The sequence below is a fragment of the Amphiprion ocellaris genome, chromosome 4, assembly GCF_022539595.1.
Source record: "Amphiprion ocellaris isolate individual 3 ecotype Okinawa chromosome 4, ASM2253959v1, whole genome shotgun sequence".
Taxonomy (NCBI): Eukaryota; Metazoa; Chordata; class Actinopteri; family Pomacentridae; genus Amphiprion; species Amphiprion ocellaris.
The window spans coordinates 34,703,838-34,724,951 of NC_072769.1; the positions used below are offsets into that span (position 1 = coordinate 34,703,838).

Genomic DNA, 21,114 nt, shown 5'->3' on the forward strand with positions numbered 1-21,114 from the left:
ACGAAGCAGGTTCAATATTGCCAGACTTTCTTTGTGTTAGCCGTTCAACAAAAGCTAAAACCCCAGTCAGAGCTAACGGGTTACACAGCGGTGGATATCAACTCTTCGTTTATAAGGTTTTCTTTATCAGGCTCTGATCCTGCTCCCATTAAATGTTTGAAGTTTGAAAATGTGGGAAAAAAATATATTTTCACAGTGAAACTTCTGATGTCCACATTTTCAACATTTTTGGGAAATCTTTGAACATTTTTTGGTGAAGAAAAGAAATGTTAAAAATGTTTAAGAACATTCACCAAAAAATCTACCAAAATCGAGTGAAATTCGCCGGATTTTACTGATATATTAGACATTTTACTGATATATATGTAATCACTTTAGATATTTTTAGTAATTTTTGGAAGATTTTTACTCATTTTTTGAAAATATTTACAAGAATTTTCTTGCTAAATTTGGGGGCTTATTTTAAAATAAAACTTTTAAGGGAAACTTTTAAGGAATTATTTGAATTTTCTTCTTGAAAGTTTTGCAATTTGTCAGAAATTTGGGGGATTTTTTTGCTGATCTTTTGGATTTTTTTCAGACAAGGAAACAATATTTTTTGCTGCCTGTAAATGAAGACAGCAGGAGGGTTAATACAACTCAAATTAGGAGGTTACATGAAAGTGAAAATCTATTTTTGAGTGAAAAACTGCCTTTTTTTTAAAAGCATGCCTGGCTCATTTTAAGCCACCTAAGCTTGACAATCCTGGTAAAATAGAGCTTAAAATAAGTTTTCCCAGCTAATTTTAAGATCTCAATATTCTAAATATCATATCTTATTTCAAGAAATCTTACCAAACCATTTTTCACTTGTTCTATTGGCAGATTTTTCATTTATTTCAAGGTAAAAGTTGCTTGAAATATTTTTTTCTTGTTTTGAGAGGGGCATTTTTTCCAGTGCAGCTGATTGTGAGGAGGTCAAGTGGACACTTTTTTCCTATTTCATATTAGTTTGATCTTACACTTATAAAAAGATCTGATCTCTAGCAAATTTCTTTATGTCTGGAGAACATGATTTATAGGCCGAGTCACCTCTGTAGCACCACAGTGCTTCATTTAAAATGCCATTTTTCGGAGAGCAGAAGTTGTATAGTGTGGCATTTGTTGATAAAAGCTGCTACAGTGAAGCACTATAACTCTGCAGAGCATCTAACCGAAGAGGAAGTCGATCCATGTGTGACCTCCCATATGATGCAGAGCAGCAGAGGGCTTGGGAGATTTATGTTCCACATCCTCTGGTTAAATAAGCACTGGGCCCCCGAAACAACATCTGCAGGCAATCTTAGCTCACCCTCCCAGTGCCAGCCGGGCCCCTGGTTCCCCTGGTTCCCTTCGCTGCAAAATCGAGGGGTCACGACCTGCTACAGAAAAACGTGCATTCGGACCATCGTGGAAAAGATCGTACATGTCAGAGGTCACCGTAAAATTTCCATGCTGCTCCCAGAAAGAAGATTAATCAGTGTAATCGTGGCAGAGGTCGCCATCGGACGGGAGAGGAGCACAAACATGACGGAGCTTTAATATCATCCACGACGACGTCAGAGAAACAACTAAACAAACACAGAAATGGACTTGCCAGCTGAATTATTCCTCCACTGTTTACTTTGTGTTCAACATGAGGCTGCGTTTTCTCATTCGGAGGTTTCTACAGGCCGAAGATACGCGACAGGTGACATGACGTCTGTTTTAAGGTTTAAAAGCAGCTTAAACTCAAGAGGGCGAAAAAGTGAGTTCTACTTCAGCGTGTTTATTGAGAATACAGTTAAAACCCTCTGAACTGATTGTTATTTGCTCCTGTCTCATTTTTCTTGACTGTGGACTCATTTTTCACTCCTATATAAAGTCCTGCACAACCACGGGGAACTTGGATATGTCGTCTGTGCAGTATGACACAGGTAGAATGTCAAAAATCATTTTAAAAAGTAAATTCTTTAATTATTTGTTTCATAAAATTTGAAAAACACCTGAAATCAACATGTACAACATTTTTCCAAGTGACCACAGGTGTTACCAACAGTCACTTGTGCACAGTATGAGTTTGGTCTTATTTTTCTTTTTTTTATTTTATGACACTACCAGTTACACCGTGACACGGTTTCATCACTGTTCAGTTTCATCACTGTTCATTTTCATCACTGTTCAGTTTCATCACTGTTCAGTTTCATCACTGTTCAGTTTCATCACTGTTCAGTTTCATCACTGCCACATCCTGTAAAGATCGAACCCTCACTGCTTGTAGAGCTTCATTCATCGTTTTAAAGTCTTCAAATGCATCAGCAGCAAGACAAGATAGTAACAGGAACTATAAAAAACAAAAATATTAACAAGCATGCAAATGTTCTTCTTTTCTGATTTAGTAAATAAAAAATTGTTTAAAATGTCATTTGTATTGTTCTGCTCAGAAAAGAGTTAAATTCGGACCAGTTGTGTACAAAAAGCTGTTCTCCTAGTGACAGATCCTCAGCCACTGGTCAGGTGTAACTTTACTCTTTTCACCAGTGGCTCATAAAGTCCACCGTAAATTGCAGCTTTATTAAAATACCACAATGCCACAGATGACAAGTCAAGTCAAAGCTTTTCATAACGCACTTAAAACAACAGGAGCTGAACCAAAGTGCTATTGTGTTATAAGCATCAACCCATAGGAAATGAAATAGTTCTGCTAAATAAGGAGCAATTCCATTTAAAACCTTGAAAACAAACAACAAAATATTAACATCAATCCTGAAACGGATGAGACGCCAGTACTGTTGTTGTGTGATTGCACTTTATTAAGGCAGGAATAACTTTTCAAAGTCTTCAAAGGGGGAAAGGCCTTTACCTTAGCTAGACGTTTTAGCTGAAAAAAGTGGTTTCAAGCACTGAGCTGATCTGAATTGATAGCTATCGCATGCTGCCTTTATATTTCTATTGAAGCACCTTTAAAACATCACATATTAGACAGAATCATAACAGTCATGTTTTCTTGAAACTATTACAACAGAAAAAAATAATTATAGATATTAAATCTTTCACAATAAAGTTGCAGAGCTGAATAAAATTATAGTTAATTCTTCTCTTAAGGATTGCAATTAATGAAACTGGCTATGAGAATTTCATTTTTACTTTAGTGTCTGCAATCAAGTCGAACAATTAATTAGTTTCAAATTGTATTTTGAAACAGTACAATTAGCAAACCATAAAGGCTGCAATTTAGCATTTGCATTAAGTCTGGGTTTATTTTTTAATGATTATTACTTTAATTAACTACATAATGTTCAACACTGAGCTGCTGCTTCAGTGTCAGAGACTGTTTCCAGAAAGGTCCTGCTATTTCCTTAGTTTTTAATCATTCAAGCTTTATTAATTTAACTTAATGCAGTCACAGCTTTGGTGATAATGACTTAAAGTTTGAAAGAGTGTTTCCTAAAGTTCTCATCTCTTCTCATTTGCAATAAAGAAATGTTAATGATCTATTTATGTGTCCTGAGGCTCATCTCAAGTTTTAAGTCTGTTACACAATAAAATCACAATAAAAATGAGATATTTTTCTCAAATTGTTCAGCTATAATCACTATAGTCAGTCACTGTATATTTTGCCAAAGCAGCATTTATAAGAAAAGATCAACTATATTGATCCCCCAGTGAGACAGTTTAGTTTTATTATGTGAAACTGCATCATCCCAGAGAAAAACAAGGCCTAAAATGAACCAAAATGCTTGTTTCCTGTGTATGGCTGCACTCTTCAATGACAGTGATGACAGATTGAACAGCATTTGACTGCAAGCTGTGATTTGAAGGGACTGCAGTACTGAAATATGCAGATATCAGCAGCTGAAGGTGTGTTAAAAAAAGGTCTAGACCTCAAAGACCCAGAAGTGAATGGAGAGTTTGTCTGTCTGTAGCTACAGCCTCCAGCAGATGGCGTGGTTTTGTAGGAAGACGAACTGTCAGCTGCTGCAGACTCAGTTTCTCTGGATTCAATATGAAAACAGACTTTCTGTGCAAACAAAAACGCACAAATCTCATTCATTTAACGAAGCAAATCCTCAAGTTTACTGCATTTCAAGGCATCGTGTGTTCAGAGTCATGATGAAGGAGCTGCAGGAGGATTTTCTGGCCAGTAAAAGCTGAAAATGAGCGTCTCAACTGTGCGTCTGAAAAGAGGAAGTTTGAGCAGGAGACGTTAACTGACTTTTTTTAAACTTTCATTCGAGACAAAAAGGAAGCAGCGGCTGTTTCATTTAGCTGAGTTCATCAAACCCAGCTGAGTTTAACTATCATTATTACATCAAAGCAGCAGCAGAAGGTGTAACAGGTTCAGAATGGACCACGTGGCGCAAACACTTTTGTTTTGACAGATTTGATGAGATAAAACTGGTAGAAGCTTTAATAAAACGCACAGAACACGCAGCTCCTCTGAATTAAAAGTCACTTTGGCTGCACTTTAATATTTTCTGCAGATGTTCAGCGCTGCGGTCACTTTTCCAGCCTGAACCAAGTGGAAAAATCATCAGAACCCGTCCGTGTTACCTGATCGGCTTTTCTGGCGTAATTTGGAACTTTTTCAGGAAATTAAATTACACGAGAGCTGCGGTTGATCATTTGCATCCACGAAACTAAACTTATTCCCCGGTCTGGTGCCACGAAACCGAACTGAGCCGAGACAGAATCAAATGTTATTCAGATAAAGTCGCCGGGTTGGATCGATGCGCATCAGCCGCGGACGCGCAGTTTAGTGGTGAAGCAACAGGCGGCGAAGCGCGGAGGAAACGGAGCCGGTTGTGACATTTTAGTGTGGAATTCTCCTCCCTGCTGCTGCACACGGACAAACGCTACTGCTGTGGGTCGGTGTTGTGTGGGTCGGTGTTGTGTGAGTCCGCGCTCCGGAGAGGCGCCGTGGACACCTTTTACGCGCGGTCGTGTAACTGGGAAGAGGAAAGAGGGCGGTCAGAGTGTGACGGCGCTGCTTTCACTGCGGCTCACACGTGTGATTTAGTGTCCACGCATGCTGGAGAGGAGCTCCGCGCACTCGATGCCCGCCTTGGTGATGCCATGCCCCGGAACCACAGCGGAGACGAAGGCGGCACCGGGCTCTGGATGAGGACGTCGCCGGGGCACCGAACCGAAGGCTACGGTTTGAAAGATGTGGAGTCCGGACGAAGGATGATGATGATGAACAACGCGGGAGACGGTTTGCTGTCAGCCTCCGCCGCCACAGGTGCCGGCGGCTCGGACAGCCTGCGGGATAAGCAGGGCGCCCGGCTCAGCCTGCTGGGGAAGCCGCTCATCTACAGCGCGCAGAGCGGCCGCAGGAACGTGCGCTACCGGCGGCTGCAGAACTACCTGTACAACGTGCTGGAGCGACCGAGAGCCTGGGCGTTCATCTACCACGCGTTCGTGTAAGTTCACGTCTTCTTCCTCATCACCTGTTGGTGTCTGCTCAGAACAAACACGTGCTGCTCCTGTCTGATATTTGTCACTTTTTGCGCTCATCAGTGAATCAGAGCGCAGATTATATTCAACAATAGATGAGCAACTCTTCAGCAGGAGCCAATTTCACAGCTTAACCATTAAATCCTGCTCTGCTGTGAGGAGGAGATTACTGTCAGCCTCCCTGCACATTATTTATCCCCTCCTCAGCAAGTCTTTGTGGTGCAGCTTATATTTAAGGTTTGATGTGTCAGTGCAACATGAATATGCAGCAGTAAACATCAGAGCAGCGTGTTCTGTTGACTTGTGCTTTCGGGAGGCCTTCTGGGTTTAGATTGTGCTGTTAAAAACAGAACTCAGGGGTCAGTTTGGCCGCAGAAGGTCATGACTGCTCGGCCTCCAGAGCAGCTGCGTTTGATTCGACGTTGTGGATGTGAAGTGTTTCTGAGAGGAAGGAAGTGGAGACACATGCTGCCTCAGAGCACCATGCTTCTCTGTGGGTCTTTTTTTTTTTTGTGAGTGGGTGGGGTGACTGTCTGAGGGGAGGGGAGATGTCTGAGCTCATGAAGCTGATCACTTTTCTTTTTAAAGCATCCTTGAAGCAGCTGTTTCTAAATGCAGGATGAAGCTGATTATAGGGTCTCTGTTGTGATGTTTAATGAAAACACTTTCTAAATCTTTATGTATATATAAATCTGTCAAGATATTGCACTAATTGACAGCTACAAGAACATTTAACTTCCTCCTTTTTACAGGAAATATCAGTGGTTTCAAAAGGCTGTCTCTAGAAGAAGCTTGATGTCACATTACATCAGATGAATGGTAGAATTTAGGGATCTGAGGTCAAACATAAGAATCAGTTCAAATAAAAGCGATTTTTAACAGATCAGTATAGACTTTAAACTAAACCTGATTCATTGTTTACATATTCTGTCACACAGTTGTTAAGTGAGAGCACATTTTGTGGTGGTAAAGCAGAGATGCAAAATGATGTTATTGGGATGTAAGAATCTTGTCCAGTTTGATCCCAGTTTGTCTTGAACACATGAGCTCTGATTGGAAGTTATTTGCCTTCACATCAGTCTTTGTTATTGTGCCCCTTTTCTAGCTAAATCCCCCACAATGCTCTTTGCTGCCAAATGCAGGATGAGGCCGATTGCAGGTTCTCTCCTCTCAGTGATGTTGAATGGAAACATTTTAGATTTTTTTTCAAGATATTGCAATAATCTAACACCAAAGTAGCATTTAACTTCCTGCTTTTACAGGAAATTTCCAAATAGTAAGAATGTCTTTTTCTGGAAGAAGCTTGATGTCACATCACATATGACTGGTGACAGAATTTATTGATGTCCAATATCAAACATATCAGTTGGTTCTGACTGAGGCATATTTCAACAGATATCAACTTAAACTAACCATTTTCCTTTGTTTACGTCTGCTGTTCCATAGTTGTCATAAAGAGAGAGCACAATCTGTTGCAACACACTGAAGATACACATTTTAAGCAGTTTTCTAAATTAATAATCAACTTTGCCAACATATAGTACAGATTAATTGATACTGCAGTTTTAGCCCACAGACGCGATATACTGACCACTGACACAACTCTGCCAAATATACTTCTCGTCTGTATCAATCCCAGTTTGTCTTCAGCACATGAGCTCTTATCGGAGGTCATTCAGCGTCACATCAGTCTTTGCCGTGGTGCCCGCTGTGAGCTAAACCCCCACAATGTTGTCTGCTTGCCAACATCAACTGCCTGTAGTTTGAATAGCCACCGCCTCCGGTCTCTACGGTATTAAATGATAAGAGCCTCCACCTGATGGAACAAACAGGTACTACAGCTGATCTACAGTATATTTTCTGACATGCATGTAGAGAAAACAGGTTTTGTGTCACCCTACCTGCTAACACTACATTTCAGACAGTGTTCTACAGGAGCTTTACAGCAAGGTTCATGACTACCTACAGAACATTAAGCAACAGTTTAGATGCATCACCAGTTAATAGTACGATACAATAAATAGGAATACAAGCTTGTAGCTTTCATTTCTGATCTGCCAGGTATTCAGACTTTAAGTGCTTCACATCTGTACAGATGTTATTTTAATAATTTGTGTTGCAAAATGAGCTGAACCAGCCCACTGTTAATATACAGCAACTAGAACTATATATTTTATACAGGTCATGATTTGAATGTTTTCAACCACAGGCCTAGAATAAATTTTAAAAATAAACAAATTAAATTAAATCTCTCTTAGTTTCTATCAAACATCATTCCTGAGGCCAATCAGGCACTGGAAAGAAACTTCAGTCTCATTGCTTTACGTTTGTATGACGTCAGGACAGGTCAGGATCAAGTGGGACAGAAATCTAACCAGCATGCATTGTGCAGTGATGGAACTTGCACAGATGTGGCTCATTGCGATCACCAGTCACCTTTCTCTTGAACTCAAATCTCTTAAATGGAGCAGTTTCCTCATGTTGTGTCATGTTGAAACTGGATCTTGGAAGCTACATTAGTAGCCTCCAATGCTGGATTTTCAACATTAAAGCATTGCAGCTTTAAATTTGGCTGAAGTTTGTTTGCACGTTAGCTGCCTAAATTTGATTAATTGCTTCCTCTAATTTGGAGAACCTCATATTTTCAGTCATTTGTGGCAAGATTTCCACCTCTTCATCCACACTGTGGTGCATTTTCTTATCTAGAGCTGCAGCAACTTCAATTCTTTTAAAAATAAACATGAAACCTTTGAATTACACTGTGTCTTATTGCTGATCTAGACAATTTATAATCTCTGTGTAGTGTGAAACAGTTTCAGGCATCAATTCAGCTGCGGTTCTTTATGAGTCTATGGTGATCTTCTGAATCCCCTTTTTATTGGAGCCATAACTTAAAGAGATACACCGGTCGATTCCCTTCGGTCTGCTTCACTGTTTTGAGGCTGACTCAGAAATGCTAATTTCCAAATCTTATGAAAGTCTTGACTCACTCACACCCACAGGGGGCTCTTCGGAGTCTTTTCTCTTCACCTCGAGGGAAGCCGGTGAATGACTGCTGTGAGTTTCAGCTGGAGATGTGGAGGTTTAGGGTCGACTGAACCCTCCTGAATGTGATAAATGCTGCTGTGATGTTTCGTGGCCTTTAAAGTTGCACTGGTTTGCTGATGGTACGGTTTTCACAGCTGAGCGCCTTCACCATTACAGATTTGATGATAAAGGTTGCAGAGGTTCCCATTTATTGCTATTGAGAACATCAGGAACGTATTGATCAATGTGTCTTTAAACCAGCTGCTGCACAAAGTAAGGGACCAGCAGGGCCAAACTCAGCATCTCTAACGCCAAAAGTGAGGCTTAGTTTTCACCGTTCAATCATTTGAAGCTGGTGCTTAAATGTGTTGCAAAACCAGTTTTATTACTGATTTGCAAAAGAAAAAAGCCTCATCTGTTTGATGCCCTCTGGAACAAAATTTTGCCTGTAGGTAGTTGCATTGTTCATCTTTGCAAAAGGACATTTCTTGATGCACACATTACATGAAACTCGACTGAGGCCCGACACCAGAAAGTGTCCGAGGTAAAGAGCAGATTTGCATGATCTCAGTTAAGAATGTTTTTTTTCTCTCTCCTGCTGTGCTGTTCTGTGGTACAAATTGAAAAGACGGACATATATATTCCTTAAGCGTGAGCCAGCTGTGTCTTTAAAAGCAGTGTGGTTCCTTTTTGTTGTTACACAACAAGCAGGATTACTGTAATCTTAAGGGTGACAATTAGAAGGTGCTACCCTGACTACAGGAAAATTTGAATTTTTCCTTAAAATGCCCTGATGATTGTTTCTGTTGCATAGCGTGCTCATTTCTGCTTTTGATGCCGTAACGTGCATAGACGATTCATCGATAGTTACAGCTCTACATCCGACCTAATTCTCATTGCTACAATAATCTCTGCCGTTGCTTTCATGAGGAGAAAAGCGCTACATACGCCTTCCAGGATTAGTCCATTATTTTTGGTGGCAAGAGGAACAGACTGCTTGTGAACACCCCCACGTTTTAACATTTTTGAGTAGTCCCAACCTAATCGAAACTGCTCAACAGCCAACATGTAGATCATTTAAAAACAGCAGCTAACTTGTCTGTTTTGTTCCACAATAGTTCTTGTGCCACATCACTAGTGGATATATTTTTAGAAATGATATGAATATGTGCAGCTGCTCTGCTCCCAATCTCCCAATAAAATAACCAGGTTCAAATTGGTTAATATGCTGTAAATTGTAGCTATTGGTATGTATTTATATTTCATATTGGATAATAAGGTTGCAAGTAGAATCACTCGGTGCTCTGTGGAACATTTACTTTATCTACAGATAATGTGCAGATGATTTCAGTTGAACAAGATTTTCTTAAGTTGACTGCAGGCATCCAGAATGTACAGTCCAGTGTTTCACTGTCCCATTCATCCACCCCGACCTCCTCCCATGCCTTTCTGTTGCCTCTGTAACTACACAACGTTTGCATTTGTTGCTGTGGAAACGATGTAGGCATCTCCGACTTTCGCTACACTGATGTGATTTTCCAACACATAACCTTGGAAAATGGAGCTTCACCATCTCATCAGTTTATTTCAGCATGTTTTCTGACGTAGCGTGTTGCTAGTAGCAGCTTTGATTCTGTTTATCTCCATCATCTCTGGATTTGATGTTGTTGTCATGTGTCCATATGCAAGTGATTATTTGAAATACGATTTTATAAGATTTTTTTTATTATTATTTTGTAGAACTCAAGTTGCTGCTGCTTTTCCAAGTGTTTTGGATTCGAGAGTTTTTGTTGGCCAGACTTTCTAGTATCAATCTGGATACAATCTGCATATGCACCAAGGGACCACCACTTAAGTAAATGGATGTTTGCAATGTAAAAGATTAAATATACTGTTTTTGATATACCTTTAAGTTGCAAACATTGTTTTGATGAGTTGTGTTGACATAATAATGTTGGTAGTTATGAAAAACTTAATACTGTCTTATTTAAACTTTTGTCATTGATTTAAAAAAAAAAAAAAAAGCACAATTCTGGTTGTTACAAATTAGTAAAATTGGCTTGATAATTTCATTTTTCTCCACCTTCAGATTTCAAATCCTTAGCATTTTATCACTTAACCTTCAAGATGCACTAAATAATATTCTTACACTGAAAATGAATCAACCGACTGTGTGTGATGTGAAATGTGATGCTTGTAGATACAAACTTAGAGATTTATCACTAATTGTGCAGTTTCCTTTAGCGCTAGTGATTATTTTAGCATCTGTCAGCTGGTTTGATTTTCAGACCCACACCTTTAATGTTTTGGTTCACTCTTGCTGCTTGTGTTTGAAGCTGTAACTAGATAGAGTTTCAGCAGAAACGGCATCCTGCTTGGCCTCAAACCCAAAACAGACAAAGTATATTGTCTGCCCTATGAGCTTTCTGGTTTCATAGACAGTTAGCTAATGTGTGAGTCCTCAAACCCAAGGCGCAACTTTTCTTGTTACTGAAGATCATTTTATTTTCAACCGTAAAACTGTAACAAGAACAAATTGCAAATGGAAATCAGAACATAATCAATACATAAACACACAACAGAAAAAGAAAAGCCAAACAACTTAAATACTTACAAACAAGTACCGTCCAAGGCCACAACAATGACATAAAACAGCTGGAGAAGCAGCAGCACCTGGATCCTCTCATGGCCTGACCAACCCCAACTCTTTATTTGAACATCCCCTGCTTTAACATCGTTTACTACAGAGAAATCAGTAGGGGGCGCTGCTGCAGGGCAGAACACAAAGCTAGCAACTACATGTGAACATAAAGCTGCTAAACAGGAGCTGGTGGAGGCCAAAACAGAGGTTAGAAAAAAGACAGTTGCTATTGGACTTACATCTACCAGATGCCCAGAAACATCTTTAAAAGAAAGTTTAAGCAGTTTTGCTGCAGCTTTAAAATGTCAGTATGAGCAAAAACTCAAGTAGTGCAGCTTTAAATAATCAATATACTCCATATGTAGCCTAATTCCTGTCCAGATTTTCTAAAAAATGTGCACAGAATATACATATATGAGGGTTTTTCAGATGTTTTTTCAGTGTGCAGACATGACTACAGAAGTCATATTTAAAACAATTGCATTAAAGAAGGAAGTTTTTTCTTTTTTTACCTTTTTTCGGCTTTATTGACAGGTGCAGTGGAGACAGACAGGAAAGGAGGGAGAAGAGTGGGGGGGAAGACATGCAGCAGAGGGCTGTGAGCAGGAATCGAACCCGGGCCGCTGTGTCAGGGACCAGCTTCTGTACATGGGTCGCCCACTTAACCCGTTGAGCTATACAGGCCCTCAAATAAGCAAGTTACGTTTATGTCAGGATGTCATTTTTCCCCTCTTTTAACTTCATCACTTCAGAATTAATCTCACACGTTCTTGACCGCATCTCAGTTAATCAAAATTTTATTTTCACGGTAAAACTCTTCATGTGGCTAAAAAGCAACATTTCTGACTCTGGTTTATGTGTTTGTCTGCAAAGATTCCTCTGGAGGATCAGTGTGTTCGATTCTAATTTGGCCAAAGCTGCGCTGCTCAAACAGCTGAAGTGTCTTTTTGATAACTCGCAGAAGTTCAATTTCATCATCCACTGCTTCCAGGATGCAATAATAAAAAATAAAACAAAATCACAAACTTTTCCTTATCTGCCTCGTCTGAGCCGACACACGAGGAACAGATCAGCATCCAGTTATCTTCTGGTTGACAAACTGCTCAACCTCCAGTGACGTTTCACCTTCAACAACCCTTCTGACTCGTATTCGGCTTCGGGGGGAAATTAGTTCTTGGAAACTGCGACATAAAGAACAGCATTAGGGTCATCACGTGTGTTAAATATTTATGCTAGATTTTCAAAGTAAAAGCTAGTGGAAAAGTCACTGTGGATACTCAGAGGTATGGGGCTGCAGAATAAAAGATAAGATAAAACTTTAATAATCCTAAAGGAGATTTTTGTGCCAGATATTGCAGAAAAAACTAAATGACAAAACGTAAGAAAAGCAGCACCTAAAAAGCAGAAAAGCAATAAGATACAAGTATGACACAGACTGAAAAATAATAGCCAAGCTAAAATAAGGCTTGGCAGGTTTTCGGGCTCAGAAGAAAAAAGCTTTTTTGGACGCCTTTGCCAGTGTTGCACCATATGAAAAGGTTCCCGATTACTTTTCTCAGCTTTTATAAATATATATTTTTATTTTCTAAGCAGACACACTCCTCTACAATGTCATCCCAAACACTGTAGAACGATTAATTCTTTCCAAACAGTTCATTTGGTGTAAATTCCTGTATTTTTCCATTTCGCAGAAAAGCAAAAAATTGCTATGCGTGAGGTTTTTCTCGCTAATTAAACATCTATTAGCTCCTCTGCTGCTGCACTTTCCTTCACACTGCACGGTGGCTGCAAATATTTTTGCGTGTTACTTTTGTGTAATTGTGTTCTTTGTTTCCAGAATGTTTTATGGGAAGTTCATTTTTGGTGATTTTGATGAACTCATGAGTTATGCTTAGATTTTTCACTCACGAGTTCAAGGAATGTCAGAATGTTGAAAATCTGACAGTTCTTGCTGTTTTTATAGTTTCTGGCTCTGATAAATGGTGCACTTTTGGCAGTTTTTTCTTATTTATTAAAGATAAAATGCCTTTCAAACCTGATTACAAGTTTTGGAGTTCAAGAAGTTTCATTGAGGTGCAAAATAGTTTTTTAATGAGTACAACACCAAATCTGAAGGCCATCCACAGCCAAAAAACACATTCTGATACATTTATCAGTTTTATACCACATGAGAAAGGTTCCAGAAAAGCTTTTTCAGCATATTCAATATAAATAAAAGCAAATCCAGTTCCCTAAGAAGTCACCCCAATTATTGTAGAAGGATTCATTCTTTCCAAATGGTTCATTTGGTGTAAATTCCTGTATTTTTCCATTTCGCAGAAAAACTAAATATTGCATCGTCTGTTTTGTCTGAATTCTTGGAGTTTTGTTTTTTTTTTTGCCGGCTAAACATCTCGTAACTCCTCTGCTGCTGCACTTTCCTGCACGGCGGCTGCATGCACGCATATTTATATGGGTTGTGTGACAGCAGCAGCACTGAGCCGGTCTTTGTGCTGAGTCGAGCTGCGCCTGAGGTCGCGGCTGCCCTCCTTCCTGCACACGTATTCACAGTGCTGCCATTCATCTCACCTCTGGATTAACAAGCTCTTATCCTCGCAAGTATGTTGGGAGGCTGGAAAAGTGTGGGGGGAAAGGATCCAGTGTTCCTCCACCTCAGGTCTGGCACGCCGAGCGGCCGAGGGGCACCGAGTGGTGACATGAACTCGCTGCTCTCACTTGTTAAATATCTATCAGTCGGTTTATTGTTCGAAAGGCTCGGATTTACGGGCCGCAGTAAAGGATGCTGGCTCATCCTGAAAGCTCTGTTTGATAGGCGTTATTGGGCGTGCGAAGCCAACAGACACAATAAAAAGGTTTAGGAAACATCTGAGTGACTAATCAGACGCTGCTCTAAATCCCACTGCTGTTATGTGTTATGTTTTCAGCTCAGTCCACCCATTTAGATCCTAGTAATATCTGTTTTCCTCTGCATTTTCTCTCTGAGAAGTTCCTCTGCTGTGGGGTGAAGTCTGCTGTAGATGTAGAGTTACGTCTTAACCTTCCTGCTTCTGTCACCTTCAGTGGAAAGAAACTTCTTGTAAACAGCCAGAGCAAAGTGCTGTAAACACAACTGAAGTGTTAAAGAAGAACTTGGCTGGTTTGATGGCAGCAGTGACACAAAGCAGAGGTGTGATGTCTTCATCCAGACGGCGGCTGTTGACACTGAGGAGAGTCGATGGTGTAAATTTGTGTCAGACAGAAGAAATCTGATTCGTACAAACAAGGACAGCTAATGTGTGTTTGATACAAGTGGTTGAACTGTTTATTTGTGTTGGGTGTCTTCAATGAGCAGGATTTTTTATGCATAGAAGAATTTTTGGTGCCACTCAAAGAATAAAAAAAATGTGTAAATATTAAAAGCAAGTTTTGTTAATTGGAGTATAATTTTTTTTATTCAAACATAATAGATACTTGTGCTTCTCAAATGGCAAAAATAACAGGAAAACTCAGAAATTTTGTCAAATAAGGGAAAATGAATACATTGATTTACTTTAAACACTGACAAATTTAAGATTTCTAAATGTAGTTTTTCAACCGACGAACTGAAATGTTTTTTTTTTTTGTTTTTTTTAAAATTTATTTTAGAATTTCCAGGTTTGGTTTAATAACATACACTATCTTGTAATTTACATGTATTTTTCTGAATGATTATTTGTTCTTTTGCATTTCACTGTAAGGTTATTTGTGACTGCATTTAAATCAGCTAGAATATCATTATTTTGCAGATATTTGTAGTTAATTTTAAAAAAATGATAAAGGATTGAAAATTGGTAAATAATTATGATTGTTTTCCCCTGTTTTGTTAAAATTATAAATAACCATAAATAACGTCCACATCAAAATTCTATAATTTTATAAATGGCAATTACTTCTTTTATGGTTGACTTTTTTTATTGGAAATACGATAAATCAGCTAAAATACTATTATTTTACATATATTTGTAATAAATTAAAGAATAATGACACATACCCTTGGAAAATGAAAAATTTGATTATTTAATGTCATTTTACAATTTATCCATGTTTTGTTAAAATTACAGTTGAACTGAAAATTTATTAATTTACATATTAACTGTAAAAACCCCAAAAAAAGACCAAAAATATAAATAATATTCACATAAAAAATCTGTAATTTGTACATTTGTTCTTTTGTGTTTCACGCTAAAATTTTACAATGTTTGATTGCATTTAAATCAGCTAAAATATAATTATTTTGCAGGTATTTGTCTTTAATTGACAGACAAGTTATATATATTAAAGACAGACAAATGGTGAATAACTTTTTAAACTGTTATTTCCAAGCAGTTTCTGGCCATTTATTTATTTATCCTGTCACATTTTTCCTCACTGTGGGCTCATTTTTCACTGCAATATAAAGTTCTGCACCTCTATGGAAGCAGAACAACCACGAAGAAGGAAAGAAAACCCAGAAACGTCTTTGTTTGAAAGAAACAAAGAAGCAAAGAAAGTTTTTTTTTTTTTTTTTTTTTTTTTTTTTTTTATTGTGCCAAAATTGGAAAAAATAAATGGAATCAACATGTACAGCATTATTCCTGATGGGAAAAAAGAAGGCTTCGCATACTTGTATAGTTAAGTGTCTGCATTTTTACAGCCTCTACAAACTTTTTCACATGCTTCACCATGTGTCTTCCAACAACTTACTCCTCTTCATGTGTTTTTTAGCCATGCCACATTTATTTTATTGATTCAGTATGTTTTATTTTCCTCTAATTAGTTTCCATACTTGTCTTCTCTATGATTTGTGTAAACACTGCCTGCAGTTCAGCCGAGAAAATTCCACATTTTTTTGTAATGCAACGACTGAGTCAGTCATGACTCTTTGGTTGTATTTTGAAGTGAAGATTTTATTTAATATATATTTTTAACTGAATCTAGGTAGAGCAAAAGGATTATTTTTGGTGATTTTTTTAAGTGGAACATGTATAATTGAGTGAATATGATGGAATCTACATTTTTTTAAACTTAGATTTTCCTGATGGAATACTAAACTCAAACATAATTAGTTCAAGGATAGAAAATTAGAATCTATAAAATTTGGTGATTCTCTCTCCTTTTACAGTGTCTGGCTGTGATAAATGGTGTCATTTTGGTCACATACGAACAAGAACAACACAGAAATAACTTCACCCTTTAAAAGTGCTGCAGGTTTTGATGTTGAGAGGAGATCCTTTATCCCAATCAATTGTATATATGTATTTAAGTGTTGCTCATAAAATTATCATACACTCAACCTTTATTTAACACCTACAGGTACAGTTTGCTGCAAAATGTTCCAAGTGTGCAGCAGAAAAACTAAAATCATTGTTAAAGAAGAGGCTGAAGGTGGTTAAATTCAAATAAAACCTTTTCTCTGCTGTTTTTTTAAATTAAAAATAGGTCATTAAAATGATGGGTAACTGTAGATATGGGCTGAAATGAAGCATTTTAAGGGGGTAAATGTTTCCGTTGTCACCAGTCGTGGTTATATGTCTGTATGTAAATCAGTTAGCTGTTGGAGTCCCAGCTGATGGGGATTCGCCTGCTGCAGGTTTCATGTTTCTCAGTTTGCTCAGAGGGAGTTTCCCCTTCGCTCTGTTTCCAGAGATGTTTCCTTTCTGTCAACACAAAGCCAAGGCCTCGGGACGCGACACGCCTCTACTCTGCATTGTGCTGCAGCTCAGAGCAACATCATCTACCTGAACAACACCTGTTCGCCTCCCACCGGTCGAGTTTTCCCTTCTCTTTGCTTTAAATCTGAAACCAGACAGTGTCACTGCTGAACGCTGTGAGTCTGCAGCTGATGGTGGGAAAAGGTTTTTCCACCTGGACGCCCCTCGAGTCTCACTTTCTGATGAGAAACTTTCTGCTGCTGATTGTTCTGGTCGGTCATTTCACAGGTTGCAGACTGAGTGAGTCGCCTCCAGAGTGAGAAAAAGCACCTTTTTACCGTCCTCCTTAATGCCTCTCCCCCTCCTCACCTCCGTCTCCACTTCCACATTATTTCTTTTCTTCTCTGTCTTAAAGATAAAACCTCTGGACTCGCAGAATCACACCAGAGTAAGAGGTGCGTTAGCCGTGAGAGCTGCATGAGTGTTGCATCTCTTTGGTCTTTATCACCTCTTTGCACCTCTGCTTGCTGCTTCAGACCAAACTCAAACAACTGATGATGGAGTTACAAAGATCGTGACCCCTCTCAGCTCCGTCCTCCCATTTTCAGCCTATTTTTATTGCCGTTTTAGTCGCTCCTGATCTCCGGGTGTTAATCGTAAATGTGCTGGCAGATGCTTCTCCTGGAGGGCAGCGATACAGAAGGAGGCAGAGCTGCTCTGCTAATTTGGAGATCTGACTGTAGCGCTTCGCCTGATATGCAGCGTTACGCAAGCAGATTGAAGCCTAATAACTGGGTTTATCTGCCGACTGCTGAGGTGCTGCAGAGCCAGCTTCATGCTGAACAGCAGAGCGGCCTCCTAATGTGTCTCTTTTATGTAAGCAGTCTCTCCGAGTGTCTCAGAAAATCCCAAAGTGAAAAGGGCAATTTTAAAGAACTTTTTCTGTTTCCATAGCAACAGATGCTGCCTTTCTGAGCTCACTCGAGACTCGGGGAGGGGAAAAAAACAGGTTTTTCAATTTGCCAACAGAAATAAATGAGAGAGAAGTCGGTGTGCTGGTGGTGAGACCCCTGCTGTCCCTGTTGAGCCGCCCGGGCCAGCGGTCAGTCACGGCCCAAATGATATATTCAGGCAACTGTTTGGTGTTCAAGGGTCTGTGAGGGGGACACAAAACACTAATCAGATATCCTACAGTAGGTGTTTTAATTCGAGCAAATATATAGTATAGTATAGATGTAAAACTCGTAATGAAGCCTTGAATTAGTCCCCAGGTCAGACTCACTGCGTAACCTTTATCTGAAATTGCAGCCTTTGCGATTTCCTAATTGTATCGTTTCAAATTACCTTAATTTCAGTTTAAAATTGATTAATTATTTATCCCTAGCTTTAATTTATGAATACTTTTTAAAATAGATTTCAACTTCCTATGATTTGCCTTAATCACTCAGAGAAAGGAGCTGACCGATGCTGTATTTTTATATTTTTATAGCTGCACTGTAACTTTTTACATTCCATTTTATCTGACTTTGTTAATTCTCTTTTTAGATTGAAATGTTCTTTATTTTGCTTTGTGCTTTTTATGCATTTTGTAGAGCACTTTAAATTGTGCCATTTTTGAAATGCACTATACAAATAAACTTCCCTTAGATTGTGATACTTCAGCTGACAACACATTGTAAATATTTCTATTACTTTTATTATTTTTTATAATGTTTTGGATCTGCTACAGTTCCTTCTTTTAAAGCTTTCCACTTGACAGTCTTTACTGTTATGCACCAAAACACCCCATCAAATTCCTCGTGTGGAGTAATACTTAGACGGGCAGCTAACGAGCTCATGGTTTAACTTTCCAGCAATGTTTTTCACAAACTAAATGGTGACTTAAGATGAAGACTCCACTCGACTCGGCACCACTGTCTGCTCAGCTGTGTACTCTGCTACATGTGCTGCAGAAAGAGCTGAGAGTGTTGTAAAGAATTTCACATTTCTAAACTAGCCCAAGCATCTGGTTCTGCATTATGTTCTGTACAAGAAAATCTGCACATATGGGACAACGTGTAACACTGACAAAATGGGCCAAATGATATATCACTTAAGCTTTATTTTTTACCTTTATTGCCAGTAAATCATAACTTGCAAAGGATGAAAATCAGTCATGCATATATCCCCTATATAAATAAGGGCTGCACATCTTGAACAGATTTTGCTGCAAACGTCAAACAGATCCACAGCATTGAAGTGCCTCAGGAAAGACACATGGTTAAATATAGACTCCTCGTTACAGTGTGACGTGGACGGGCTTCGCACTACAGTAGTCATAATGCTTGTGTTGTGTTGGGGGGAGATGTCCTGCACAAGGGCAAAGGATTTACCTCCATCCACAGCCAGCATGTTGAACACTGGTCCTGGTGGGGAAATGGCAGCGCATCAGGGAGTTGGAGCGCCGGGCTTCGCCTCCAGCTCCATGGTTGGCACGAGCTTGGTAACACTGCATCGTAGTGGGTGGCAGGCCAGCGGCCCCCTGACCTCCACGTCTTACCCAGAGGGGCAGCACTGCAGCTGGCTAGCCAGTCTGTCCCTGAACCCCCCACAACCACAACAGTGTGTAGACGGAAGTGAAACACAGACAATGAGATGACAATGTGAGTGAAAACACAGAAAAGGGATAAGAAGACAGTGTTTCCTGGTTTTTGTCTGTCTTGTGATGCTTTAGAGGCGTCCTGGTAGTCTGAGCGTCCTGAAGGAATCTTTAGCTGCTGCATGAAAATGAACTGAACCCCTGAATGCATCACTCTGAGCATCTCATATAGCAGTGAACTGCTACACACTTCCTCGGTTTGGGAACATAAGAAGCTCAGTATGGGAACTTCCATGAATGGAAAAATTACTCCACAACCAACACACAATACAGTATGTGTTTGCATTATGACCAAAATACTAATCTTGATTACTCAGATCGGTATTACGATCATGATTATTCATTGATTTTTAGGTACTTTATCTTTTTTATTGCACTTTTGCTTATAAATAACCAGAGCATGGCTTTTCTTTCTATTCACAGAAACAAAATGTAAAAAAAAATTGTACCAAAACATTTTATTCAAAATTCAATCTGCAGAGCTGCTTTCACTTTAATGCCGTGTGAAAAGAATGACACATTGTATAGTGCTGCTTCTATAGACATCTCAACTGATGCTAGTTAGTTGTGTTGATTTTATGCAATTAACACTTGTCATAAAATCCAAACTTAAACTTTAGACAGATAAAACTAAGATGACTATCCACTTTGACTTGCTCTTCATCTTCTCCTGTAGATGTTGGACCAATCTTTAACTCGCCTATAAACTGAGAGCTCTGGCCGTTTGGAATTCAGCGTCACAGGAGTCTTTGTCATGGTGCCCATTGCTAACAAAACTCCCACAAAGTCCTCTGGCCACTACATTAATACAAAATAAGTATTATGGGTAATCTAAATTACATTTTTCCTCTGTCTTATGCTTTGTTGGCTTATATATTTCTAATCGATTTTTATTAACTCAAATAATCAATGAAACAATAATCGTTAGCATCCGTTTTATTAATGTTACAGATTATTTTCTGTACAAGACGGCAGCTCCTTTGCTGTGTGTAATACTTTGGATTTTGTTCCACCAATTGTCAATGAGCAACTGTAAATTAAATAGTTAATATTTATACATATATAATTGAGAATTTGCATAGCTGAGTCGTAGCTGAGTTATTTTTGCTGTAAGCATTAAGTGTCAGTTTTTAGAAACGGTTATTAGCATACTGTATTTTTTTACATTTTAACAATTAATTGATTATTGATTGTTACGTAGCGGATTGTCTGGGAAAGAATTTGTTTCAATAGCAATTTTTAGAGTAAGTTTCTCAAAAATTTGTCATTTTATGATATTTCCACTGTTGTTTCTGCCGTAGCCCAGTTTCTCCTTGTTTGCCTCATAAATGTCAGGAGGTCAACACATTTCTGAGTCTCATTCTGTGAGATGGAGCCATATTTTCTGGTCAGCCTCAATTTTCCCCATAATTCTGACCCTCCTCCTCCTCCAGCAACCAGTGAGTCTGCAGGACTATTCCGAGGCCCGGCAGCCCACACAGCCACGGCCCATCCAGTGACATCCCTTATTCGTCTTCGCAAAAAATTAGACACCGTGCAGCGGAAAAGTCATCAAGGTTAGAGCGCTGAGGTTAAAGTGCTGAGGTATGAGCGAGCGCCGGGGCGGTTTTAACCATTACAGTGCTCTGTTAGCACTTTCTTGTAGTTGACTTGTCAGAACACATTAGCGGTGAGTTTGCTCCCGAGGTCACCTCAGGCGAAGTCCT

At 39.1% G+C, this 21,114-nt stretch overlaps 1 protein-coding gene across 5 annotated transcripts in view; it reads left to right on the forward strand.

Moving 5' to 3' along the window:
* The first annotated feature begins 4,148 nt into the window (after window positions 1-4,148).
* The window catches only part of LOC111569979 (potassium voltage-gated channel subfamily KQT member 5-like), a 178,200-nt gene continuing 161,234 nt past the window's right edge, over window positions 4,149-21,114 (forward strand). For 2 of the 5 annotated variants that reach the window (XM_055009539.1, XM_055009538.1), the window contains exon 1: window positions 4,152-5,420. In XM_055009539.1, coding sequence (XP_054865514.1) covers window positions 5,074-5,420 — 347 coding nt within the window. In that variant the 5' untranslated portion in view covers window positions 4,152-5,073. Of the gene's footprint in view, window positions 5,421-21,114 lie in introns of all 5 variants that reach the window. The other 3 variants (XM_055009537.1, XM_035949171.2, XM_035949172.2) reach the window with 3 other exon arrangements.